This window comes from Arachis ipaensis, chromosome B3 (genome assembly GCF_059453495.1).
Source record: "Arachis ipaensis isolate K30076 ecotype BB chromosome B3, ASM5945349v1, whole genome shotgun sequence".
NCBI classification, from domain to species: Eukaryota; Viridiplantae; Streptophyta; class Magnoliopsida; order Fabales; family Fabaceae; genus Arachis; species Arachis ipaensis.
Window position 1 is genome coordinate 132569654 of NC_142438.1, and position 26086 is coordinate 132595739.

The 26086-nt window shown below is 38.8% G+C and overlaps 4 protein-coding genes and 1 non-coding gene across 5 annotated transcripts; 3 read left to right on the top strand and 2 right to left on the bottom strand.

Moving 5' to 3' along the window:
- Nucleotides 1–8202: 8202 nt before the first annotated feature.
- Nucleotides 8203–11715, top strand: LOC107631239 (E3 ubiquitin-protein ligase AIRP2). Its single transcript, XM_016334609.3, has 5 exons — nt 8203–8430; nt 9136–9286; nt 9377–9443; nt 9535–9769; nt 11161–11715. Exons 1-5 carry the CDS (start codon nt 8351–8353, stop codon nt 11369–11371), a joined length of 744 nt encoding a protein of 247 aa, XP_016190095.1. The 5' UTR covers nt 8203–8350; the 3' UTR covers nt 11372–11715.
- A 221-nt stretch (nt 11716–11936) lies between these two features.
- Nucleotides 11937–13730, bottom strand: LOC107631240 (tetraspanin-19-like). The gene is made up of 6 exons (XM_016334610.3): nt 13521–13730; nt 13225–13324; nt 12922–13002; nt 12741–12845; nt 12461–12632; nt 11937–12370 (listed from the first exon to the last, which is right to left on the bottom strand). Exons 1-6 carry the CDS (start codon nt 13682–13684, stop codon nt 12327–12329), a joined length of 666 nt encoding a protein of 221 aa, XP_016190096.1. The 5' UTR covers nt 13685–13730; the 3' UTR covers nt 11937–12326.
- Nucleotides 13731–13857: 127 nt separating this feature from the next.
- On the top strand, nt 13858–13930 carry TRNAV-UAC (transfer RNA valine (anticodon UAC)). Its single transcript has one exon. It is a non-coding gene; the product is annotated as a tRNA-Val (tRNA).
- A 33-nt stretch (nt 13931–13963) lies between these two features.
- Nucleotides 13964–19211, top strand: LOC107631238 (transcription factor-like protein). Its single transcript, XM_021119468.2, has 16 exons — nt 13964–14006; nt 14098–14284; nt 14752–14919; nt 15264–15332; nt 15675–15768; nt 15955–16055; nt 16136–16181; nt 16265–16324; nt 16407–16475; nt 16682–16765; nt 16875–16958; nt 17783–17868; nt 18002–18092; nt 18309–18389; nt 18479–18553; nt 18636–19211. The coding sequence occupies exons 2-16, from the start codon at nt 14172–14174 to the stop codon at nt 18768–18770; spliced, it is 1356 nt and encodes a 451-aa protein (XP_020975127.1). The 5' UTR covers nt 13964–14006; nt 14098–14171; the 3' UTR covers nt 18771–19211.
- A 5663-nt stretch (nt 19212–24874) lies between these two features.
- LOC107631237 (uncharacterized) lies at nt 24875–25735 on the bottom strand. Its single transcript, XM_088509855.1, has 5 exons — nt 25552–25735; nt 25427–25480; nt 25241–25344; nt 25106–25144; nt 24875–25006 (listed from the first exon to the last, which is right to left on the bottom strand). Exons 1-5 carry the CDS (start codon nt 25733–25735, stop codon nt 24875–24877), a joined length of 513 nt encoding a protein of 170 aa, XP_088365981.1.
- Nucleotides 25736–26086: the final 351 nt, after the last annotated feature.

Genomic DNA, 26086 nt, shown 5'->3' on the forward strand with positions numbered 1-26086 from the left:
AGTCGTGAGGACAGATCAGGCGATTCGGCAAATACTACAAAAACCTGATTTGGCTGGTAGGATGATGACCTGGGCCATCGAGCTCTCACAATATGACCTACAGTATGAGCCGCGACACGCAATTAAGGCCCAAGCGATGGCAGACTTCTTGGTGGAAGTAACGAGTGACCCTCCCGAGGAAACGGGCACACGGTGGAGGCTTCATGTGGACGGAGCCTCCAACCAAACGTCCGGAGGAGCAGGGGTCATCTTGGAAAGCCCAGCAGGGGTCATCTATGAGCAATCGACCAAGTTCGAGTTCCCCGTGTCGAACAACCAAGCAGAATATGAGGCTCTCCTAGGCGGACTAGTGCTGGCTCGGGAAGTCGGGGCGACGAGGGTCGAAGTATGCAGCGACTCCCAAGTCGTCACCTCGCAGATAAACGGAAGCTACCAAGCCCGGGACCCCCTCCTCCAAAAGTACTTGGAAAAGGTTAAGCAAATGACAAGCCAGTTCCAGGAGGTCATTATCCAGCACGTTCCAAGAGAAAAGAACACACGAGCAGACCTTTTGTCGAAGCTTGCGAGCCCAAAGCCAGGATCGGGTAACCGGTCGCTCATCCAGGGCATGGTGAAGGAACCAACGGTCACCCTCCACCTGACGGAGTCGAGCCCCTCATGGCTGGACCCCATTACCAACTTCCTGGAACTCGGCAAGTTGCCTGAAGATGAGAAGGCGGCCAAAGCTTTAAGAAGGGAGGCGGCCAGATACGCAATCATACAGGGACAACTATTCAAAAAGGGACTCAGCCAGCCCCTATTGAAGTGTTTGCACCCCGACCAAACGGACTACGTGCTTAGAGAAGTCCACGAAGGGTGTTGCGGACATCACATCGGGGGCAAAGCCCTGGCAAGGAAGCTCATCCGAGCAGGATACTATTGGCCAACAATGATGAAGGACTCGAAGGAATTTGTCACAAAATGCACAAAGTGTCAACAAAACGCCAACTTTCACAAGGCACCAGCCTCCGAGCTAAGCTCGCTAACGACTACACGTCCTTTTTCACAATGGGGAGTCGACCTCCTGGGACCCTTCCCGGTCGGCCCAGGACAAGTCAAATACCTCATTGTAGCCATTGACTACTATACCAAATGGGTAGAGGCTGAACCACTAGCCACGATATCGTCCTCCAACTGCCGGAAGTTCATGTGGAGGCAGGTGATAACCCGTTTCGGCTTCCCAGAGGTCGTCATCTCAGACAATGGGACCCAGTTCACCGACAAGAAGTTCATGGAATTCCTCTCTGGCCTGGGGATAAAGCAAAAGTTCTCCTCAGTAGAACACCCCCAAACAAACGGGCAGGTAGAGGCCGCAAACAAAGTCATCCTTCTTGGCCTAAAGAAGCGCCTGGACAGTAAGAAGGGAAACTGGGCCGACGAACTCCCCTCCGTCTTATGGTCCTACCGGACAACCGAGCAAAGCGCCACGGGGGAAACCCCCTTTCGCCTAACCTACGGGGTCGACGCGGTAATACCAGTCGAAATCGGCGAACCAAGCCCCCGACTACTCCTCGCGGGCATGAGCGAAGCGGTTGAGAAAGACCTGATCGAAGAAACAAGGGAGATGGCTCACCTAACAGAAACGGCGCTGAAACAAAGAATAGCCCTGCGTTACAACGCAAAAGTCCTCAAACGAGACTTCGAAGAAGGGGACCTCGTCCTGCGACGCAACGACATCGGCGTCCCGACCCCAGGAGAAGGCAAGCTGGCGGTAAATTGGGAAGGTCCCTACAGGGTAAGGGAGGTACTCGGAAAGGGCGCTTACAAACTCGAAAAACTTGACGGCAAGGAAATACCCAGAACATGGAACGCAAGTAACCTAAAGAGGTTCTACTCCTGACCCACCGGCTCACCGACCAGGGAACCTAGCCAGATAGTTAGTATTCGCCCCATCCACATGTTAATTCAACTTGTTTACTTACTTTGTGACAAATACTTACCCAACTGACGAGTAATTTTCACTTGTTCAAAATCTTTACTTGTTAAAACTTTCTTACTTCATATCTGTTCCTCGTGACCAAAATCTAAAACGGCACCCCGGGACTGATCACCCCGGGAGCCAGACGGCTCATAGGTCTCAACCAATTCGACGACTACGCGACCGAATCGGTCCGAACTGCTACCAAATGCGAAAACGGCAAGACGGGCACAAGATATAAGCCCGCCCAGAATAAACGGTAACACGAAAACGACAACACGACAAAATAATGAAACAAGCAAAAATCATAGCAATCAAACGACGATAACTTATAAAGCGTCAGAATACGGAACGGACAAGTAAAATTGTTCAAGGCAAACAAAACGACAAAGTATCAACAAGTTGTTCAACAAATGCATTACAAAATATCCTAAGTTGCGAGACTTCACTTCCTCGGCATATCGACAATTTTCCCGTCCTGGATAGTCTTGAAAACACCAATTGACGACGTCTCGAAATCAGGAGCAGCAATCTTCAGCTGGGCCTTCAGGGCATCTTCGGTCATCAAGATGGCATTCTTCCCTTGCTCCTTGGCCACCTTAAGCTTCTTCTTAAGATCAACGGCCTCTGCCTTAGCGGCTTTCGCCTCCGAGATGGCCTGCTCCCGCTCCTTTTCCAAAGCGACAACTCGACCCTGAGCGGCGTTCAGTTGACCTTCCAATGTCATCTCACGCTCAAGAAGCCGAGCCACGGTCTTATCGGACGCCTTCAGCCTCTCCGCAACAAACGACGACTTCTCCTCAGCAGCATTAAGCTTTCCCCCCATCTCGGACAGCTGACCCTGGAGGAGCTCAACTTGAGCCTTAAAGTCATTATTCGCCTTAACAGAAGACTCAAGCTTCCTCCGAAGCGCCTCCATACCAGATAGCTCAAACTCGGCCTTCCGAGCTATCACCGCCCCACGAAGCAAGGTGCGATACATCCACCTCGCCTGCCCGGACAGCTCGGTTGCATGAAAATGCTCTTCTGTCCCGGGTATCAGCTGGGAGTCAATGAACTTGGAAGCATCAAAATTCCTCTCCATTACGGTTAGGACCCCCTCCGGGCTGGAAGACATCTTTCATTTCTTAGGAGTGTGGATAAGCTCCACGTCGCTATCCGGATGAGGGGAGAGGGTCGCCTTCCCGTCAGCAGGACCCTCCTCATGGGCAGGGGAAGCCTGGCCCTCCTTTTCCCCTGACGGACCCTCCGACTTGCCGGCGTCCTTCTCTTCGGCATTCTCATCATCACTAGCCTCAAAAAAGGTCTTCATCAAATTCTCGAGACCGGTTACGGTGGCAGACATTTCCACTGCGAATAAACAACAAGAACGTTAGTCGTCAAACCGGAAATAAGAAGAACAACGACAAAGAAACATAGACAAACAAGAAAAGCAACTCACGAATATAGCTTCGACCGGCCTCCCGTTCACCCATAAGAAGGTGGGGGTTCACAGGATTCTTTTCAAAGATAGCAAGAAGAACGTTCGCTATCTTCTTATCTACAGCCGACAACCTCTTGTACGATACTTTCACAAAAGGATTCGACCCCGCGCCGAAGCTCCAGTAAGTCTGGATAAGGCGCTCCCCCTCTAACGACAACCAGAAGGGGTGGCGACACTTGACGGGACGAACCTTGAAATACTTATCCTTAAAACCATGGTAGAAATCCTCAAAAAGGCTAAAAATCTTCCTACCCTGGGCAGCACGGAAAGAAAGAAACCCTTTTCTTGCTTTCCCCTGTTTGGAGGGGTTGGTAAGGTTGAAATAAAAGAGAAAAACGTCCACCGACGCCGGTAGCTCTAAGTACTCGCAGACCATCTCGAAGCAGCGGATCGAAGCCCAGCTGTTCGGATGAAGTTGAGACGGGGGGACGGATATCCGGTTCAGCAGCGCCATTTGAAAATCGGAGAACGGTATCCGAACACCAACTTGTGTGAACATGGATTTATAAAACCAGATCCAATCGGGGACGCGGGGAGAATGAAAATTGAGCTCATAAATACGCTCATGAGGAAGCGGGACAATGGCCTCATAGTTGGCCTCCTCATCAGTACCCCCACACAAGTAGCCGGCTTACCGGAACTCCGTCAGCTCCCTCAAGTCCATCTGGTTGGGTGAACTCCTTATATCGTCAGTCACCCAAGCATACGGGTCGTAAGCCGCAGCAGATCCGGAAGACCGGGAGACGACGCGAGGCATACCTACAGCGGGGTACCACTCCGTTAGTCTATGAGGTCGGGAGCCCGAAAAATTCTCAGAAACTATACCTTTTCAACTCAATCATAACCATATACGACTAGAAACTACACCTACCTCACAAACCACCGAAAAAGGCCTATCCTGGAATGGTACCCCTTCCCTAACTCACCTATCCCAACACTACAAAAACCTCTTAACAAAAATAAAACCAGCCATGCAGTAGATGCAAACAACAAATCACACAACAACAGAGCATAACGCAGATACCAGAAGAGAGAAACCAGAAGATTACCTGGAACGATGAAGGAGATCTGGGCTGGAAGTAGAAGCAGGAAGGAGCTCGCGCAGGAAGCTTTGGATGTTAGGGAGAGAAGAAGTTGGAAATGATAAGAGTGGGAGGTGGATAGGGAGAAAACTGTTTAAAAACCACCCCCAAAAGCGCGAAAGGAAGCAGGGGCAAGATGGTCTTTGCGCACGGATTTTTTCAAATCATTATGAGCATTAAATGCCCAGCGCGGAGAACGAAACGGCAAACAGATGCCACAGCAGATCAAGAGACACGCGCACAAGAGACGCGTCCCTCCCACGATCAGCCGACCCAACGACAACGCACGAGTGTAAACATCACGCGCCACCAATGGCCTCCACGGCCATCGCTGACGCGTCGGGGGCACTGTTACGGCCTGGCCCAAAACTCGCGCGGGTCAACCCGACCCGAGTTCTCGCCGGCCCAGTGGTGCGTCCTCCACCCGACCCGGACACGCGTCCTGTACGGTTCGCACACAGCCGTGGGACAACACCTTTAGGGTATGGGCCTGCCCACTGGAAGGGCCCATTACTGACATGTATATAAGGGGGAGACTGGCTCTCCCCCCAAGGTACGTCACATTCACACATTATTTCCTCTCCGCCTGCACATATTCTGACAAGGGCGTCGGAGTGTCTTTGCAGGTGGCACCCCCCTTCTCCATCAGAAGTGCTCGGGATTCCGCTCTCCCGGGGACAGGAAACCACGACCAGACGAGCTTCCCCATCATCCGAAACGTTGACCTCAGGGTCCTAACCCGAATCGTCCGGTACCCGACCTACCGAACACTTCCTAAACCTGTCACTGAAAAGAAATTCTGTAAGAGAGTGAGAACATCGTCCTCGAAAAGAGTTCTTAGTAGAAGGTTTAAAAATGGTTATAAGAAGATATTTTAAATAAAACTATTTTCAGTTGCTGTAAACGTCAGTTCATTATCCAAATTTTAAAACTTATATTTTTCTTATAAAATTTCACACAAAATAACACTTCATACATTACACCATTTACTAAGAAACCATTTTAAACAAACTCACCACTGATTTAATCATTTTCGGCCTCTGGACCCAATTCAAAAAGTTATTCAATCAATACATTCATCAAATAAATAATCACAGTCATCCAAATAGTTCAATTCAATTCATAAGACTCATGTAATTATAAAATTATATTTTTTATACTATTATCAACTTATAATAATTTTTGAAAGTAAAATAAATTTAACAAACCACAAAAGACACTTTTAAAAATATATCGAATTTATCTGTTATAGTTTGACTGTAATTATTCTATAATGTGGTCCTTATTACAAAAGAATGTTATAATATAATTTTTAAATTTAATCTTTATAGTTTATTAAAAGACAGAAATTGATCAACAACTATTTTTTACAACGTACATTTATAAGAAAATAATATTTTTAGAAGAAAAATGTTAAAAAAAAGTTCAATCTTAATTTTATACAAGATTACATTAAACACGTATTTGAGAAGAATAATTTTTTGTTTATAATACTAAATTTTAAGTATAATAAATTTTTGTTTATAATAATAAGTTTAAAAATAATGCTTTCACACTTTTTTTTTTCCAAAGTTAAAAATGAGAGTCTAATACATGCCTTTTAAGTAAGTACGAGGAGATTATATGATACGTGTTTTAAATATTTGTGATATGAAAAGTTCAAGTGTTACTTAAAAGATATTAATTTATATTTTTAGAATATTTTAATTTAATTTAATATATTTTGATTTTGTTTATTTAATTACTAGATTGAACTTTATATTTATGGGTTTTAGAATTTTCTTTGTTTTAACCTAATAAGAGGTTATAAATACCTCCTTAATTATTATAGTCGTAATACAGAATGATTTAGAGGTTTAAAAATCTTTTTTTAATTTCATGATAAAATTATAGTGTAGACAATTAAAATTGAAGAGTCTCTCTTTTATTGCATCAAAAATTTGAGTAAAAATTTGATAAGTCTCTTCAATTTCATTCCCAAATTTTCACATTTATAAGTTATATTTTAATTTAAAAATTAAATTATTTTTAAAACTTTTATCCAAACATAATTATTGTTTTGAATTTTGATATATGGATAGGAAAGAGAATAGGAGTAAACTAAAGTGGATAAGCGCGTCATTCACTCATCCCGTCACATCATAAACGCACACCCTCCTCCACTTGGCCATTCGTGCATCTTTTTTTTTTTTTTTTTCCAGAAATTAATTTTTCGTTTCTTTTAAATAGATAAATATGAGAAATGCTATGTATTTTTTAATATATTTTTGTGTGTGTATTTTTTATTTTTAGTATTAAAAGTTATTAAGAAAATTCGAAAAAACCATTTTTATATATTGCAGAAAAATTCAGTAAAAATACGAAGAAAAATAATAAAAATTATTTATAAATAAAAATATTATGTGTTGGTGAATATTTAGTTTCAGAAAAAGGATTTGATTTGCTTAATGTGTTTTTTCCCCTTAGTTTTGTAAACAATAGATTGAAATAAGTAATAATATTTTTGTTATTGATTGTTTTACTTTTTTTGGTGATTATTTTACTTCCATGTCTTAAAAGAAAAAAAAATAGTAGGACTAAAATTAAAAAGTATTTTGGATACATTATATAGGATAATGGAGATATTGAACAAGATGTAAATTATAAGATCTAAGCAGGTCGGTCAAAATAGAGGAGCACATATTGTTTTATATGCGATAAAAAAGTGCCTTTAAAAATTAAAGGTAAATTTTATCGCACTGATATAAGATCGGCTATGTTTTATGGTACAGAGTGTTGGACGGCAAAAAATGAGCACGAACATAAGCTAAGTGTGGAAGATGTTGAGATGGATGAGCGATCATACGCGATTGGATAAAATAAGGAACGAAAATATAAGGGAAAGAGTTGGAGTAGCACCTATTGTGAAAAAGATGGTAGAATGACGTGATTTGGACATGTGAGAAAAATACCGACATAACACCCAGTCAGGAAGGTGGATGAGATGGAGGATGAACAAGGAGTGGAAGGCAGAGGAAGACCTAAGAAGATCATCTATGAAGTAGTCAAACAAGATCTACATGTAAACGGTCTTGCTCTCGCTGTAGGCATGATACATGACAGAGTTCAATGATATCGTTTGATTCATGTGGTCGACCGCATCTAGTGGGAGAAGGCTTTGTTGCTGTTGTTGTACTAAAATTAAAAATAATTTACTTTTAAATATTTTGTTTTAATAATAAGATAACATTTTGTAAAGTTATCTAATTATATTATTTTTTATTACATAATAAATATAAAAATTATTTTTTTTGCTCAAATAATATATAATTAGATAGATATATAAAATATAAAATTATAATAATACACATGATACATTAATTATTAATAAAAAAAATTAAATATTTATTAAATATTTAAATTTTTTTATATTTTTTAATAATTTTTTTTAATTTATAAACTTAACATTCTAATTTAAATCTATCAAAAAGAATTTATCTATCAGAGACCTTAACTAATGTACTTTCAACATTTGTTAGCAAAATTTGATGCAATCACAAATCACAAAAGTATCTATTAGAGACCTTAATTAATGTACACGTGTCCCGGCAAGTTCACCGTCTTGGCTTTCAAGAACAGCATCGAAGCAACACGAACCCCCAAGTCCCCAACCACTCTCTCTCTCTTCCGTCACACACAATCACACATACTTAACCCAATCCCTATTACTCATTCTTTTTCTGGATTCCTCACTCACTCCGTCACTTAACCAATCTCCATTCTTCTTCATCCACCGAGATTTTTTGTTTGTTTTTTGAGGTTGACTGTGAGTGAGAGTGGGAAATAGACATGTACGTTAATTCCATGAGAAAGTCCTTCAAGGACTCCCTCAAGCTCCTTGAAGCTGATATTCAACACGCCAATACCCTGTCAGTTTCTTTTTCTTCTTCTTTCTCTCTCTTTATCTTCAATTTTGAAATTTTTGGGCTCAATTTTGTTTTCTGAATTGAACGGTGATCATTTTCCTTTACAAGGTGCTTTTTTTTTTTGAAAAACGTCTTAAGGCCTCTCATACTTCAGCTTTTAATATTTCCCCCCTTCCTCGCGGGAAACGGTTGATGAATGCATAGTGTAAGATTTTTCTCGGTATGATTCTTCTTGGTGGGGGTTTAACCTCATGACAGTATTCTTACTTGGAATTTTCCTCATTAATTAGGGTTTGTTTAATTTGTTGAGTTATCATGGGCAGTGTTGATTTACACTTGATATTCCTTTTTGTCTTTTTCCCTCTAACTCCTTATCAGCTTTGTGAAAACTTAATACTTCTGAACCCCCTAGCTTAGCTACCTTTTTTCTTTAATCAAAACCTCGGCACATACCTCTAATTTTGTGTGTTTTTGGTTGCAATAATTTCTCCCCTTGAAATGTGACATTATCACATGTATTACAAGAGTTGAATTTCCCATTATGTATATGATGATATGCTTTCCCTTTGGTAAAATTCCCCCTGAAGGTTTAGTTAGTCTAAAGTTCTGAACAGTGGATTTTGTAGGGATTCCAATTTTAAAATTCTTCGTAATTATCCCAAATTATCTACAATTTTCATGATGCAAAATTCTTGTATGTATGTGTAGGGCGTCAGATTTTTCAAGGGAGTATGATGGTGCATGCCTTCAGATGAGAATGTCATACAGTCCAGCTGCACACCTCTTTCTTTTTTTGGTGCAATGGACTGATTGTCACCTTGCGGGAGCCCTGGGATTGTTGAGAATCCTAATTTACAAGGTAAGATGTTTTGGTTTTTGGTTGTGATGCAATATTGGAATGAAGGACATGGAGAACAATGAAGAGTGAAGAATTTGGATCATGATGTAGGTGTATGTGGATGGGACAACCACCATGTCTACCCAGGAAAGGAAAGCAAGTATTAGAGAATTCTATGGTATAATAACTTTCAACCTCTGGTATTAATGCAAGATTGAACTTGCAAATTTGCATGGGGTTGTTGATATCTTGGTTTATGGTTTCTGCAGCGGTCATATATCCCTCTTTGTTGCAACTTCAAAAGGGGGTCACTGATACGGAGGATAAGAAACAAAAGGCTATGTGCATGGAGAGGTATCGTAAAAGAGATGATGAGGAGTATTGGCAGTCTTCTGACATAGACATTGAAAGAGAAGATGAATGTGGGATATGCATGGAAATGAATGGCAAAGTTGTGTTGCCCAACTGCAATCATGCCATGTGCCTGAAATGTTACCGAGAATGGTACTCCCTCCCCTCCTTCCCTCTCTCTTTCTCTCTCTCCCCCCAAAAGAATGTGAATAATTTGTCTACTACTTTCTTCGATATGTTTTACCTGTGTTTCTGTGATAACAAATTTACCTCTATGGTTTAGTTTGGCTCGTGCATTATAATTATAGTTACTGTAACTTCTTCAAATAATAAAATGTAATCTGCTGGCTATTCCCAGGTCCTCAAGGTTTTGGGCTTGCTCAGTTAACCTTATAAAGTTAATGTCTTATGCCCATGCGTTCAGGACTTGGTCGTTTTATGAGTCTTACTATAAGAATGAACTGGTTTTAGAATCCCATGCTTGATTGCTGGTGTGATTTCATCATAGACACACCCACCAATCACCATGCATATAAATAGTTTTGTTTGTTAGATATAAAATGATGTGTGCTTCTACTTGACATTCTTATTGCTATTTGAATATGAGTATCAATAAATTAAACAAACAGAACATGGAAGTGTGAAAGAATTGGCTGTCTACTGTGATGATGGTAACCTTTTGCCCTTTAATAAAGTCTATTGCTCTTTGGTACAAGTAAGGTGCATACATCTTAACCTAATCAAATGTGTTTAGTTAGTGCCCTACTACTTTTTGGTGTACTAGTGTCTTGAAATAAAATTTATCTTTCTGTTTTCTTATGGAACTACTATGAGTTTAGTTGTATTTTGATGTTTATTAAAACTGGAAATATTAGGCTATGACACCATACTGTTTTCATTGTTAATTAGATCGAAAAATTGATCGTAAGGTGTCAGTATGCCGAACTGTCTGACTTTGAGGATTGTGTGTAGACTTGTATTCGAATTCCAAGGCATGGGGTTATACAACTCGTACTAGAGTAATGACTAGTTATTTCTTGAATCATAAGTTTATGCGAGAATGGAACATTGTCACCTTTAGGTTCTTGATGATACAAGCCTAGGTTTGATTGTCTATCATCTAATATCCATCAGCTAGTAGGTTATTTACTAGATAGGTAAATAAATAAGTTAAGCTCTGTTATGCTGAACAAGTTATTAGCAAGTTAAATCTGGTAAGGCACTGGAACTTGTTTGTGATGTTGCAAGTTGCAAAAGATGTACGCATTGCTGGCAACCTGGCATGTGACCTGGAGGTCACAGGAGTTGCGGAATCAGCCTTTTGAACAAACAAGGTGGGGCTGGAATCTGGGTCAAAAGTTTCCCTGTACCCTGTGCATGATGGCTAACGGGGACTTCATATCTCCAGGTTGCATTTATTGTACCCCACTCCCATGGTAGCCCGGTTATCGAAATTTTAGCTGCTGTCTTGTACCTCTGGAATGGTGCTCTTTATGTATTCTCTCAGTTAAACGATGCTTAAAGAATTGTGTATCCTTTTGCAGGCGAACAATCTCTCAGTCATGCCCATTTTGCCGAGACAGTCTGAAGAGGGTAAACTCTGGCGATCTCTGGGTTTTCACTGACAGGAGAGACATAGTAGATATGGCAACAGTAACAAGGGAGAATCTTAGAAGGCTTTATATGTACATAGACAAGTTGCCTTTGGTTGTTCCGGACTCCTTTTTTGAGGCCTATGACTCTCACATAAGGTAACCATAAGTGTGACTGCAACAGACAGATTTTAATGTATGCTGTTGTCTTCGGGTGGATACTAATTCCCCTCCAGTTGGAGTTCTAGCGACGTAAAAGCCCAAGCTCAACCCGGATTCTGCAAAATCTAGTTTATATATATATATTATAAATATCTATATCTATATATCTATAGAGAGTTGCAGCGGTTTGCTTCCCACTTCTACCAGAAATATCCAGCCCTGTGTTGTTTTGGGTTGGTGGTGAAGTTGAGATGTTGGTAAATTGTATGTAGCTTAGCTCATTTGTATATCCTGTACAGATCCAAATCCAATTACTTATTAACAAGAGATTTGCACATTCTGTTCCTTTTCATTTTAGTTCTGTATGTACCATTTCAGTAACATTTGTTTTTTTATCTTCGACTGAATGTATGTATTTTGACACAATGTCAGGTGGTTTTTCTGTATTGCATTGCATTTTATTTAATGTGGATTTATGGTTTTCTTTTTTTCAGTAAAAGAAAAAACCCTTGCTAGTTCATCATTTTGCATCTCTTACTAGGGTAAAGAGAAAGCAGAGAGAGAAGTGAGCAATGTAAATTGTGCTTTGTTACAACTTTTAACCATTCAATTCTCTCTTAATTCCAACTGTAAGAGCAATTTTTTTTTTTTTTTGGAAATTACATTACATTTGTGGTTCCAGGTAAGGTATCCCCTCTAACTTCATCGGCTAAAATTAGCCTTACAGAAACAGGATACATATCTAAGAATTGGACTCCATTGTTGCAAGTCCCTCCTTTGCCAAGACGTCTGTTACCCGGTTTGTATATTAATAAAAGGTATACTTATAACTTTTAACTCGCTTAAACAGCACGAAATGCTATAAAATCCCATAGCTCTGCTCCACAGCCTCGTCAAGTTTCTGAGTTTGCTTCAACATTATTATATAGTTATACTAATATCTCTATATCTCCACTTCACACTCTTGGAAAAGTTGCAACTGTATTCTTTATATATTTGCCTACCAGAGTTTTAAAACGAAAATCATGATCAGGGAAAGAAAAGAAAAATAGTTCCTATCTAAATAATCAGGAGTGTTAATAATGGGTACCTTCATCCCAGCATGTGTTGTTATTTAGAGAGTAATCAGGAACAAAAAGTGGTGGCTGAGCATTATGGTTAAGGAGGGAAAGCCTTGACCGAGTATAGTAATCATAATCACTGTCATAGTTAGGATCAGGACCATGAGCTTTTAGAACCAATGCAATTATGGTTGATAATCCCTGCAAGTGAAGACCAGAAGATTAGAACTTAAAACCTTCTAAAGTGCACAAGTGAAATGTCTCTGTACAAGTTAGATGAGCATAATGTTCGAAAAGTTTGTAATACACCTGTGCTGAGATGATCACTAGCATTATCCATTTGCAAACATCAAAATTTGACTCCACAAAATCCATGAAGTCGCTGAATTTTCCAGTTGGGTCCTCCGGCAAGTCCTGAAAGGTGCATTAGCAGTTGAAAAAAGTGGAAAAGAAAAAGAAATATCATTGCCATGATGAGTATTGAGAGTACCTTCTCCCAATCAGAATTGAGGAGAATGTCCGCTGTTACTGCACCCTCCAGCAGAAGAATTATGATCATGCTCACCATATACTAGCTTTGAATTAAGGCCATTAATCTCAAAATTATGGAAAGTGCAGCAAGCCAAATGTTCCACTTAGTTAACCAATAAAAAGTCTTTTTTCTTTAATATTTTCTTTAATAACTTAATTACAAGAATAATAATCACAAAATTGAGAAGTATTATGTGTGATTCAATTTGTTAGCTGTTCCATTCTACCGTATACACTTAACATAAGCAATGAAAAAGGATACACATGAGAGACAATAACCATTCATGCTATCTGCTGCCATATGTCCTAGACATGTTACCACACACATGAAAACACCAGTGCAAATTAAAGTATAAGCAAACCTGCAACAGAAAGTGAAAGCATAGGAGCATAAACCACTACTTCAAATCAAAAGCTCTAATATTAGTTAATATATAACATGGTTCTAATCATTAGTACTAATGCCATTATTAATTTATTACTAATGAATAATGATAACAGAAGGAAGATTTATTTTGAGAATAAAATAAATACATAAATGGAAGTATAATTGATTACCATGTCTCAGATACAAATTCAAAAGTAGGTGGTACATCTTCTCTTTCTTCTAGCCAAATTTTGATTATCCATAAACCATAAATGATCATTGACATGCCTACCATTCCCATGATAGAATTAAAGAATTTAAAGAATGATCTTAGGGTTCTTGCAATTGAGATCATGTTAGAGAGAGTATAAACAAAAAATCAATGCAGGTATTACTTGCACAATATGATTTACCTGCAAGGTTGCATATAAGCTATCAATATAGGAAATTTCCAAGAAATTATCGTTGCAAGTACAATTACCATGTAAATTAGATAATTATATTTGTTTATTAGCCATTGGACATGTAGTTGCTGTGGTGTAGTGGTTATCACGTTAGTCTTACACACTAAAGGTCCCCAGTTCGATCCTGGGCAGCAACAAATATTTAACCTTTTTCAATTTAACTCGCTGTTACAACTTACAACTCCAATCTCTTCTCCAGCGGCATAAACTCTGGTAAATTTTGTTAATTGAGAGTATTAGGGTTTTTTTTATCCCTTTCTCCCAATCCCAAGTGTTATATTCACGTTGTTTGGGTTTAACATAGGGCACTTCGATTGTTGAATCCATTGATCAGAATCGCACAAGGAAGTGAAAAAGAGAAGCTGTGTCAGACTCACAATGCCAGAGGTTAGGATCATTGCGAAGAATTTCATGGACATGGTTGCTTCCATGCCCGCTATGAAGCTCGATAAACTCTACGAAAATGGATTCATCTGTGAAGCTATTCTCAGGTCATTTTTCTTCCATCCTTTTCCTTGGATTTATTCAAGTTTCTGTTTTCACCCTTTTGAGAAAGCTGTTGTGGATGTTTTTTGATAGATTCTTACCTATGCTTCGACCACCCCGTGAATCGTATTTAATTTTCCTAGCTTTTCGGATTTTTTCTGGAATGCAAAGTTCATCAACTTCAATCACTATTAACGTTTTTTTTTTTTGATTTTTTTTAAGGTTTAGCTTACGGCTATTGTTAATGTTACTAGTTTTCGTCCATAAACTAAAAGTTTTAAGCTGCTAATGCATTCATTACACACAGAATTTAAAACTGTCTCATTGTTAACCTTAACTTTAAAATTCAACACTTGTTAGCCATACCTTACTTTTATAAAGCTTGATTTAAGTGCATTATGTGAAATGTATTGTTGTGACCATACTTTAGTAACTTGGTGGCTTTAAATGTATATATATCTTGAAATATCAGGTCTCTGCCGCCTCTTGGGAAGAAATATGTGTTACAGCTGCTTCATATCGATGTGCCTGTGGCGGCTAAATTATTGGAGGAGTGGGTGCTTCCAGATGGATATACCAAGCACAGAGTAGCCATTGATAGATTGGTTCAATTGAGAGTTTTCGTTGAAGCTGTTGACAGGTACTGCACATTTGTTCACTTCTGAAAACTTTTGTTATAGGTATGTTATTTGAAGATGACTCACAGAAATCTATCCTTTTGAATGATTCAAACTGGTTCATTTCATTTCAAAACACAATTGGGCAAATATTAGCCCTTAGCCCTTAATTTGGGATACAGACATCATTTTTCATGTCTTGTAATGTGGTTGAAGATCTTTGTTTGTGTATTATTTTTTATCCTTTTATGTGTCCACTGATCAAGCTTTAAAAGTTACCACAGTTCTAATATCTGGACATTTCTATTATCAGTTTGAAGCCTAACCATTTCTCATTTTCTTTCGTAATTGTTTTCCCTATTGTCAGGAAGAATGACAAGACTTACAAACTTAACCCAACATTCCAGAAAAGTCTCCAGCAACTTTTAGTACATGGGTAAGTTGTAGATTTTTTCCTTCATGTTCATGTTAATAGTTAGCTAATCCTGTTCTCATGTTACTATGACTATGAGAATGTATAAAATTGTTTATTTCAGTCATCCACTCTTTGCAATATGATAAAACTCTTCCGCTTCATGTATCATTTGTTAATTAACCTATATAACCGATGGTTAGTCTCTGCATAAAATTAAATGACTTCTACCATTTCCCCCTCATTCTGTTAGTTTTTAGGAAAGCAGTCAATCTTATAAATTATAATATAAAATGTAGACTGGTTGTGCTACAAATTTGAGATTTACTGTAACTGGTAATATTTCCATGTGATTAAATACTGCAGTGGAACTTTGCCAAGGGAACCAATGCCATCTAATATTACCGTAAGGCTCCCAAACTTAGAGGATCTTGAGGCTTATGCTCTTCAACAATGGGAGGTAGAGTATTCAATCTCTTGACTCCACTTGATGGTTGTATCTTGTATATAATCTATTTAAGAATTCTTTATATTTATTGATGCATAAGTCACTTTAGTAATTTGGTATCATTAATCTGCAGCACCCATTTGTTTAAATTTTGGTCAAAATGAAGGCTAACCTTTCCATGACGTTGTGATGAACTAGTGTTTCTTGTTGCAACTTATAAGCTCAAGTCTTGTGGAAAAGCCCTCAAATATTAGCTCTTCTTTGATGAAAGTTTTTCAGAGGCGGCTCCTAAGTCAAAGGTTTAATTTACTTGGCAACTTCTCAATTTTAACATAATACTCATTTGTGGACTTTTTTCTTATTTTTCATTTCGATACAGAGACAAAGAAGCTCCAAAACTAACTGAGAGTGGTTTCCAGTTCTTGGTATGCATTAAATGATTTACAAGCTACATGCACTTATTGTGATGATCGGCCTATATATTGAATGTATCTCTTGTCAACTATAGCTGATGGAAACAAATGCACAACTTTGGTACATCATCAGGGAATATATCTCTAATTCTGAGGTAACTAATTTCCTCCCTCTTTTCCCCCAATGTTTTTTGTTATTTGTTTTCTGCACGCTCTTCATCATCTCTTTTGGTGCAGGAGAGAGGTGTTGATGCAGCTGACTTGATCTCATTCATGCTGGAACTTAGTTTTCATGTCATTGGGGAGGTAAGATATTACTGGTCCTTGGTGCTTCGTGAATGGTGGAAATTTTCTTGCATAAGGATAATACTATGGTAATCTGTATTAGTTGAAAAAGTAGTGGTTTAATTAGAAACACTTTTTTGTCTTGTTGCTTTCTTTCTATAACAGTATTCCTATTATATGTAACTGTAGTGTAACAGCACATTGATGCACTTCTTTCCAATGTATAGGCATATAATATAAACTCATTGACCGATTTCCAAAGGAGCATAATTAGGGATCTAGCAGACCTTGGATTGGTCAAACTTCAACAGGTTACAATATTTCTTTGCTTAATTTTGGAGATAATATCAATAAATTCATGATGATTTTAACTCAGCAGTAATTGTCTTATTTTTTCTTCTTTTTGTTGAAACTTTACAGGGTAGGAAAGAAAGTTGGTTTATACCTACAAAATTGGCAACAAATCTTTCAGTGAGCTTGGCTGATTCGTCATCTAGAAAGGAGGTTTCTTCTTTTTCCTTGGATTGATTTATTTTGCTAGAAATTTTGGTAAATTGGCCTTGTTTCACGGTGTGGTTTCTTTTTGGGAGTCCCCTCAGGGCTCAGACTGACTTGCTCTACCATGAGTTTATCTGTTTCTGCTGCAACTTTTCTTTGCCTTGTTCATGTCGGCCTCCTTATTCTTTCCTTTGCATTCCTTCTATTACTCCCAATACATTTTTTGCTTGTAAGAAGATATAAAATTTGAAAACAAATTTAGATGTTGCGTTAAGATGTATGAATGTTCGTGGGGTTAATATTCGAAATGTTCCTAAAAGATCACGTGCACGTCAATTTGGTACTCGAAAAATCAAATGCCTCAGATTTGTCCCTGAAAGATATATAATGGTGAATCAAATTGGCCCTTCTGCTAATTAGATGATGACGTGACGCAAAATGATTATGCCATGTGTCATCATTTAAGTGATGGAAGGACTAATTTGACTCAGTTGTATCTTTTAGAGACTGATTCAAGGCATTTGATATTTCATGGACTAAATTTATGTTCGCTTGATATTTCAAGGACTATTTTGACTATTAATCAAATATATGTGTTTAGGGGCGTGTACTGGGTATCTAGGTTCTTTTGTTTGGTCATATTTATGGAGATTTCTGCTGGGCTGGTTAGGACATTTTGGTTGCTTCCCGTGCAAAATTTCAAGCTCTCAAAAATTGCGTATTTATTGTTTAAACTTTGACTAAGATTTTTAGGAGATTTGTTGATTCTTTTTGAATATACAGCCTCTTACAGCCTCAGACTGATGGCTTCCTACATTTTATTTCCCCAGGGGTTTGTGGTTGTGGAAACAAATTTTAGAGTCTATGCATACTCTACTTCAAGATTACATTGTGAGATTTTGCGGTTGTTCTCAAAGTATGCCGAAGAATAATATCCAGAATGCTATATTCTTATGGATATGAGTTGTTCTTCTTCCCAGATGTTATTTTATTACCAAGTCTGTTTTGTTTTTTAATATCCAGTAGCTAATTAATTGTGATGTATACAGGGTAGAGTACCAACTCCCAAATCTTATTGTTGGAGCTATTACAAAAGAAAGCTTGTATAATGCTTTTGAAAATGGCATTACAGCAGAGCAGGTAAGCATTAGAAAACCAATTTTTTTTTTCTTTTTTCTTTCTTTTTTTCCTTCCTCTCTTTCCTGGACCGTCTCCATGATTAATAGACACTAGTTTATTATTATTTAAACATTTAACGAATTTTTGTGTCACGATCTTAGTTTCATTGTTATTTCGTACCAGACCTCTAGGGAGTTTATTTCAGGGATCTTATTCAGACTGCGCATGGTTTTGCAGATTATCAGCTTCCTTCAGCAGAATGCTCATCCTCGGGTTGCAGATAGGACACCAACTGTCCCGGAAAACGTCACAGACCAGGTTTTAGATATGTATATGCATATATGTATATGTAACAACACGAGTGTTGGTTTTCATTTTTCTGATGCGTATTGCCGCAATGGTGACAGATTAGGCTGTGGGAATCGGATCTAAATAGAGTTGAGATGACTGAAGCATATTATTACGACGAATTCCCTTCAAGGGTATGCAAATTAGTATCCGAGTTCATTTCATGTCCTTGATCACGTTATGTCTAATATGATACGTTGTGTCGTGTGTGAGCAGGATGTATTTGAAGGTGCATGTGACACTGCCAGAGAATGGAACGGTTTGTTATGGGAAGACTCGAAGAAAATGCACATGGTGGTTAAGACCGGGGTACATACATACGTACGAGAGTATTTACGCAGCCAAAAGTAGAAGCAAAATGCAAAGACCATATGGAATGGTGCATCTGCATCCTGCTAACGTGCTATGGAAAACCAGGAAACAAAAATTTGCATTATCTTTTGCTCCTTGGAAGGGAAACAGATGGAAGAAGCAATGGGGTCACACATTAGGGCATTATTCTCTTTTAGTTTGATAAACACATGCTAAAATCTTTTTCCAATACAGCAGGGTTAGGTTATATTGTGGATTATGTTCGAGAAACAACTTTCGTGTAACAAGGAAATGCTTCTAGTTTGTTGACTAAATGAAAAAGGGTTAAAGATGCCAAATCTTTTAGTTTGATAGTCTCAATATGTTTGAGACTTCTGATGATCTTATTGTAAAATATGCCACACTTTTGAGACTTTTTTACTCCAAATATTCAATAATCTCTTGCTACTTATTCGTTATAAACCAAAATTTAGAATAACATGTAAATCTTGTGTTTCCACTCTCAACTATTTTATCTTACCATTCACTACTTCATAGTCAGTTCGATATTCCATTTTTGCATAACATGTATAACTAAATTAACTTGTTTGGAAATCAGAGAAAATATTACGTCTATGCCTTATTTGCAAGATCTTACCAACCAATAATTGAGAGGTGCAAATACAAATGAATATTATTAAAGTATGAACAGCAAGTGCAAGTTTCATTTGTTTGACTTGTATTTTTTCTTTTTTGGTTGATAGAGAAATTATCTTTTAAACCTTCTTTTGCATCCAGAAGTTTACTAAAATCTCGTTCCAACTTTTAATTATTTTGCCTTAGGTGGTATAATGAGTAGGTTAAAGGGTAAAGAAAAAAAAAAAAAAAGGCTAAAAACCTAACCTTTTTCTAATAATATTCAGTCAATTTTGTTATTTTTTCTTGGAGTTAATAGTCAAAATCGTCTCTGAAAGATACTCCGATCTCCATTTTAGTCCCCAAAAAATAAAATTAATCAAAATCGTCCCCAAAAGTTACTCACATTGATCGAGTTTGTCCTTCCATCATCTCAGTTGGTGATGTGGCTAACGTTTGCTGAGCTGGAACGTTAAGTGCCAGCGTGGTAGACTCCAGCATGGCAACGGTTAATGCTGATAAGATATGTTTGCCTATTTAGGTCAAATTGGTCCTAAAGCCACAACCCTAACCTAACCCCCAATCTGACGGATAAATGTGCGTGATTCTCGTAGTAGATGACGATGTATGTTTGAGGAGTCGCTGCTATGATGAGTGGAAGCCGCAACGGTGACCTGCCGTCGCAGTCTATCGGTAGCCATGAGTCGAACTCTTCCATGCGACGGAGGAGGAAGATGAAGGACCAGACTTGCTTTTGTGGGTTGAAGACGACAATCAAGAAATCCGGCACAAGAGAGAATCCAGATAGGTTGTTCCACACTTGTGCGAGATACCCGATGAGTTAGTTTAGGATATATTAAGCTTGTTTTCCATATTCCTATGTCTATTCTGCTGGGTAGTTGAAGTTGATTCTCTTTTTTTTTGAAAATATTCAGAAGGGAAACCACTACAACTTCTTTAGGTGGGTTGAGGAAGATGGGTATGTAGCAGGGGCGGAAACTGATGCAGAGGTTGGTCAGTTGGTGGGGATTATGATAAATGGAGACTGAATGTGTCATGGAGATTGGGTAGCTTGGAGGGTGAGGTTAGAGCAATGAAGATGCTGCTAATGTTCCTGTCAGTTGCAGTGGTCGTGGCTACTGTCTTGTGTGTATCACTATTGTTCACATTAATCTCCAAGTAAAGCCACAGATAGAGTGTTATGTTCTTGTGTTTTAGAGGTGTTGTTAGATCTTTGAAATTGAATTAGTTGATATGTAATGATGATGTTACTTATGAATGAAAGTATGGTTTAATTGTGTTTAATTTAACATAAACTTGTTGTTTAAGCATGATGGATTTCATTGAGAATACATGATGGTGATGTTTGAACCATAAGTATCTATTCACCAAAAAGTTGTATACATCAGAATAGTCAAAATCATAGTAATCCATAACAAACATCATAATCATAATGATATCATATTGTCTTAGTAGACACACCACAAGGGTGATCAAGGATCCAGAAGTTAAAAGAGCAATCCAAAGCATAAGTTCAAACAACATTGTTCACTTAAACCAAAAAAACCTACTAGGCCTAACTTAAATGATCCTGAACACATAACCAGTTTACAGAGCCATGTTCCCAAAAAGCAAAGTTACAACTACATACAAAATATATTTCCTAGTTAAACATATTAATCTTTCTTTCTTGGACGCTTGAAGCCTGGAGTAGGCACGAATGTCATGAAGGTTTGCATCTTCTTTGCAGTGGCAGAAGTTGTTCCTTTCAATGTCTCAACAGATATGGCCACAGGTGACTGGGTGTAGGCATTCGATCTTGCCTTGCTTTTGATGACATGCAATTTCGGTGACCTGCCTCTCTTTGCACCCTGCATAGGCCAGTTGCAGAACCATTTAGCTTCAAGTAAATAAATGCAATTGGGGAGAACAAAAAGCAACAATAAAATAAAATAACCTGAAGGTCTTGAACAGGCAGTTGGGTATCTTGCATTGGTGGGTTTTCTCCTGGTTGGTTGACTTCCACCGCAGGTTGTGGCTGGACTGGGGGAGAAGGGGGAGAATGTGATTGAACTTCATTGTTGTTGCTTGGCTCATCTGTAGGAGGAGCAGGCCCTTTAGCAATGGCAAGCTGAAGTTGCATTTGCCTAGCTTGTTCCTCAGCATCCTCCTTTTTCTTCTTTGCACAGCTTCTCTTGTTGTGTCCAACTTCACCACAATACATGCACCTAATTGGGTTGTACTTCCTCTTTATCTTGGTACTTGACCCAACTGGCTGCTCTCCCTTGTCCTTTCTCCTCTTCTTGGTAGGCCTCTCAGGTTTTGGCTTAATTGGGGGTGGGACAGGGGCAGGTGAGGATGTTATCTCCCACATATCTTGTCCTTTCACCGGGTTAACATTGAAATAGTATGTCCTTTTATACGCCTCCATTGTCAACAACTCATGGCAATACTCCTCAGTCCTCTTACCATTTTTGTCCTGAATGGCTGAAATTGCATGCATACATGGCATCCCTGTGCCCAGTACAGACAGACAAACATTTTGAAAAAATCAAAAATAACACTAACTACTTCAAGCTAAGGGAAGGAGTGATGGGTTCTGAATGATTTACCTGTGAGTTGCCAGAACCGATAGGTGCAAGTGTGCTTCCCCAAGTCCACCACCATGTTTGTGGGCCAGCCATGTACTTCAAACAACTCCTCTTTATCATCCCCGCACCATTGGAAAGCCCAACGACTAGATAATTTTGTCATGACTTCTAGTCTGCTTTGCTGAACCGGGGGTAAAATTCCTTGATAAGTGCTCAACTTCAGTTTGTTATCGACCATGCTCTTCATGATTATTCTTCTCACCTCTTCAGCCAAAGTCAAAATCGGCTTGGTCCTTTCATGCTTTATTTTAGCATTGAATGATTCGTAGGCATTGTTGCAAATGTTGTCATTATTGGGATCCTCATTAAAGTACGCCTTAATCCAAGCTTTCTTCGGCCACTTTTCAAGATACTGCCAAGCCTGCTCGTTGATGACCTTTACTCTCTTCATGTTCCTCTCGAACTCATTACGCGTTCTTGATCTAGCACACTCCCAGACCAGGTCTTTCAACTCTGTGCTACCCCATTGTTTTGAAAAATTTCGCCACAGATGCCACACACAGAATCTGTGCTGGGCCATGGGCATGACTTCCTTCACTGCTGGGATTAGTTCCTGACAAATACAGAGAAACCCGAAAAGAGTGTTAATCAAATGAATCCCTCAAAGTTGATCATTAAATCAATTTAGTACTACAAGTATATCTCATTAAATCAAACAAAACCCAAAACTATGAATACGAGTATGAAAATTGTCCTCACCTTCTGCATGTCTGAAATGATGCACAACTTGTTATCATTGTAGTTGCCAAGGTCTAACTGCAACAGGTCCAGAAACCATTTTCAGTTGTCTTTATTTTTCACATCGACAATTGCATAGGCAACGACAAAGATGTGATTATTGGCATCCTGAGCACACGCCGTCAATATTTGTCCACTGTGCAGGGTCTTAAGAAAAGCCCCATCCAATCCAATCATTGGTCTACACCCAGCCTTAAAACCTTTTTTACACGCATCAAGACACACATAAAACCTCTCAAATTGAGGAGGACCCTCTGGCATTGGGATTACACCAACTTAAACTGTAGACCCGGGATTACTTGTAAGCAATTCATTAGCATAGTCCCAGATTAACCCATACTGGGCAACTTCATCCCCCTCTACCACTTTCCTAGCAGCTTTCAATGCTTTAGTGATGCAGGTGCTGTTGAGGTTTACATTACACTTCCTCACAAACCACTCATACACTTCACGATGTCTCATTGTAGGGTGCTTTCTAAGTTTTGGTACAAGTTTGCTTAGTGTCCACCGTTGGATCGCTGCCCTATTTTTTTGCCTTCTAGGACAGATATGGTTGTCAACGAGGGTTTTAATCTGCCAGGACCCGTCTTGCTTACTACGTGCACAGTATACTATCCAAAGACAACCCTCAGCCTTACACACAGCCTTAACCCGAACATTGTCATTCTTTGTAAACAATATGTTTCTACCTAGCTGGATTGTATAGTCCCTAGTTGCATGCATAAAATGTTCCTTTGATTTGAATATCATACTAACCTCAAATTTGAGGTCCCCGAACTTTGCCTTGTCAATATAATGAGGATATACGGTTGGTGATTCCTCATCAGAGTCCAGTTTCTGGCCTGAGTCCTCCGAGTGCCTGAGCCTCAGCATATCCCAGTTCCACATAATATCCCTTCACAAAGAACACGTCAAGTGTGTCAGCTTCAACTCCCATTAACACCTCTGTGTGATTCGGCTCATAGTACAGATTTTCACCCTCATCCTTTTTAAACTTCCCACCATGGTGAAATACAAACGTCATAGGAGGATCCTCCATCTACAAGTGCAAAAATAAATAAATGTAGTCAACAACAAAATCTGAAACAACTACAGCCTTACACCTCCATGTCAACACACAGCAAACAACATAATCATAATCATCGCAAACCCTCCATTCCCCAGAAAAAACCCACCGCATAACGACCAGGAAACCCCTAACGGCAAACGCATACAGAACATGTTCTTCCTAATCCGAACCCTAGTGACACTAGATGGTTCTTAGAACTAACTCAACCTAAACCAACGAACATCAACATTGCAAAATCAACAAAAACTGTCAAAAAAATTAAATCTTACCCTATGGCAGTTACTGTTCCTTCCTCCAACAGCGAAACTCCTCCGCGAGCTCCTCCAACTATCCAACGTAGTAGAGCCAACTCCTCTACAAGCCTCGACACGCACAGGAATCGTCAACAACGCTACGAGGTTCTGATCAAAGGATCTTTGGGCAGAGTACCAGAGTAGAGAGAAGACAAGGGGTTTTGGAGCGAAAGTTGAAGAGGGTTGTTATGAGAGGAGAGAAGGGAAGAACGTTTGAATATCCCACTCTGGACCATAAACGACGTTGTTCCGTTGATTTGGGAGTGGAGGAATGAAACTACGTCGTTTTGGAGTCTACCACGCTGGCACTTAACGTTCCAGCTCAGCAAACGTTTGCCACATCGCCAACTGAGATGATGGAAGGACAAACTCGATCAACGTGAGTAATTTTCGGGGACGATTTTGATTAATTTTATCTTTCGGGGACTGAAATAGAGATCGAGATATCTTTCAGGGACGATTTTGACTATTAACTCTTTTTTCTTGGCCAACTCTATGGTGCATTTCACTTGGTGCCTAACTATTGCCTCCTAGTCATATTGCACATTTTTATTAATCAGTGTATTTAGGGAAAAAGAATTGCTGAAAAGAAGCTGCTATTATTCACCAAGATTTCATCTGAGATTCATGAAGTTACTGACCAGATAGAAAACTACAAACCTAGCTCAACCAACTATCTTTAAATAAAACCATGCATGCAGTGGTTACACACTAGTTATGCTACCAATGAAAATTCCATATAACAATAGCAGGATGTAACATCAAACTAATTCCTATCTATGCAGAAGTATCCGGGTATTTAGGGTCTTCATATTGTGGCTTCTGCTTCTTTACAGGCTGAGGCTCAGGCTCAGACTTTGGTGGCCTATTAGGAATAACTTTATCAGCTATTTCTGCTTCAACCTCAAACTGCAATATATGCATAGATATACATATTATAAGATGAATATTCCTAAAACATCAACATGCAATTACTTATGGTTCATAATTATATTCTCAAACCTATACCCTGTAACTGCAGCCAGATACACAAGCATGGAAACATTCCTGTACATGAAGGGAAACATGAATTAATCCTATTAATATTAATTAAATGACAAAGCATGTTGTAACATATATAACTAGAAAAGGAAATTAAATTGCCTCAGAATAACTTTCAGATCCAGGAGAACGATCAATATACGCACTCCACTTCTGGTTCTCGAGTACAGGGTCCTTGTAGCATAATTGATTGCACTCCTCCAAACCTGCTTAACCAAATAATTAATACTGTATTAGATTTAATGAAAATTAAAAAAGCATGGATATGTTTAAGTAAAGGGATCTGACATTCTTCCCATGTGTCTCCATCTGCATCACAACCCTTTTTGCAGAATACTCTCCCTGCATACAAAGAAATTAAAGTTGAGAGAAGATGTAGCAGATGGTTCGATGAATGGATGGTGATTACATACATGGGATTTGGGTGAGTGCTGCGTATTTGTTGTTGCATTGGCCACCACATGGAGATGCCCATTGCTCTGGTATCATTCTTGTTACTTCTTTCACTTCGCGCGTAACAAACTGAAACATCAACGAGAAGGGATCATGTAACATGCACAACACAAAGGGTAGTTTCGTCCATGATGCATATTGCATGTCCTATTACTTCCCGCTGCCAACTGTATCTCCGACTTTCCTGCATCGTCTCAAAACACTTTCTTCCCAACAGTAATTCGTGGATCTCAACCCAACTAACATTTAACAAATATTTAAATATTTAAAAAACTCATTATAAAATACTTTATATTATTTAAATATCTAATTACTTAATATTGTATGAGCGTGTAAAACACTTTATATTAAAATTAAAATAATGCATAAATTAATTTTGATTTTTATTGTATCATCTTAAGTATCAAGTCAATAAAAATTGAAATGTACGCTAGCAGTTTTTAGAAACGAAATTAAAGAACGTTAAATTGGAACAAACTGACTTATAAATAATCT

Bases quoted from the DNA above. Each gene is read 5' to 3' on its own strand.
- LOC107631240 (XM_016334610.3), bottom strand. From the start codon at position 13,684: ATGATCTCAATTGCAAGAACCCTAAGATCATTCTTTAAATTCTTTAAT. The intron at 13,003-13,224 runs GTATCCTTTTTC...ATTCAAAGCTAG, and splicing joins ATGGTTATTGTCTCTCATGT to TATATGGTGAGCATGATCAT. The intron at 12,371-12,460 runs GTACCCATTATT...AAACTCTGGTAG, and splicing joins CAACACATGCTGGGATGAAG to GCAAATATATAAAGAATACA.
- LOC107631239 (XM_016334609.3), top strand. From the start codon at position 8,351: ATGTACGTTAATTCCATGAGAAAGTCCTTCAAGGACTCCCTCAAGCTC. The intron at 9,287-9,376 runs GTAAGATGTTTT...ATCATGATGTAG, and splicing joins TGAGAATCCTAATTTACAAG to GTGTATGTGGATGGGACAAC. The intron at 9,444-9,534 runs GTATAATAACTT...TGGTTTCTGCAG, and splicing joins AAGTATTAGAGAATTCTATG to CGGTCATATATCCCTCTTTG.
- LOC107631237 (XM_088509855.1), bottom strand. From the start codon at position 25,735: ATGCAATATGCATCATGGACGAAACTACCCTTTGTGTTGTGCATGTTA. The intron at 25,481-25,551 runs GTATGTAATCAC...CTTTGTATGCAG, and splicing joins AGCACTCACCCAAATCCCAT to GGAGAGTATTCTGCAAAAAG. The intron at 25,145-25,240 runs GCAATTTAATTT...CTTCATGTACAG, and splicing joins GATCTGAAAGTTATTCTGAG to GAATGTTTCCATGCTTGTGT.
- LOC107631238 (XM_021119468.2), top strand. From the start codon at position 14,172: ATGCCAGAGGTTAGGATCATTGCGAAGAATTTCATGGACATGGTTGCT. The intron at 18,093-18,308 runs GTAAGCATTAGA...ATGGTTTTGCAG, and splicing joins ATGGCATTACAGCAGAGCAG to ATTATCAGCTTCCTTCAGCA. The intron at 18,554-18,635 runs GTATGCAAATTA...GTGTGTGAGCAG, and splicing joins ACGACGAATTCCCTTCAAGG to GATGTATTTGAAGGTGCATG.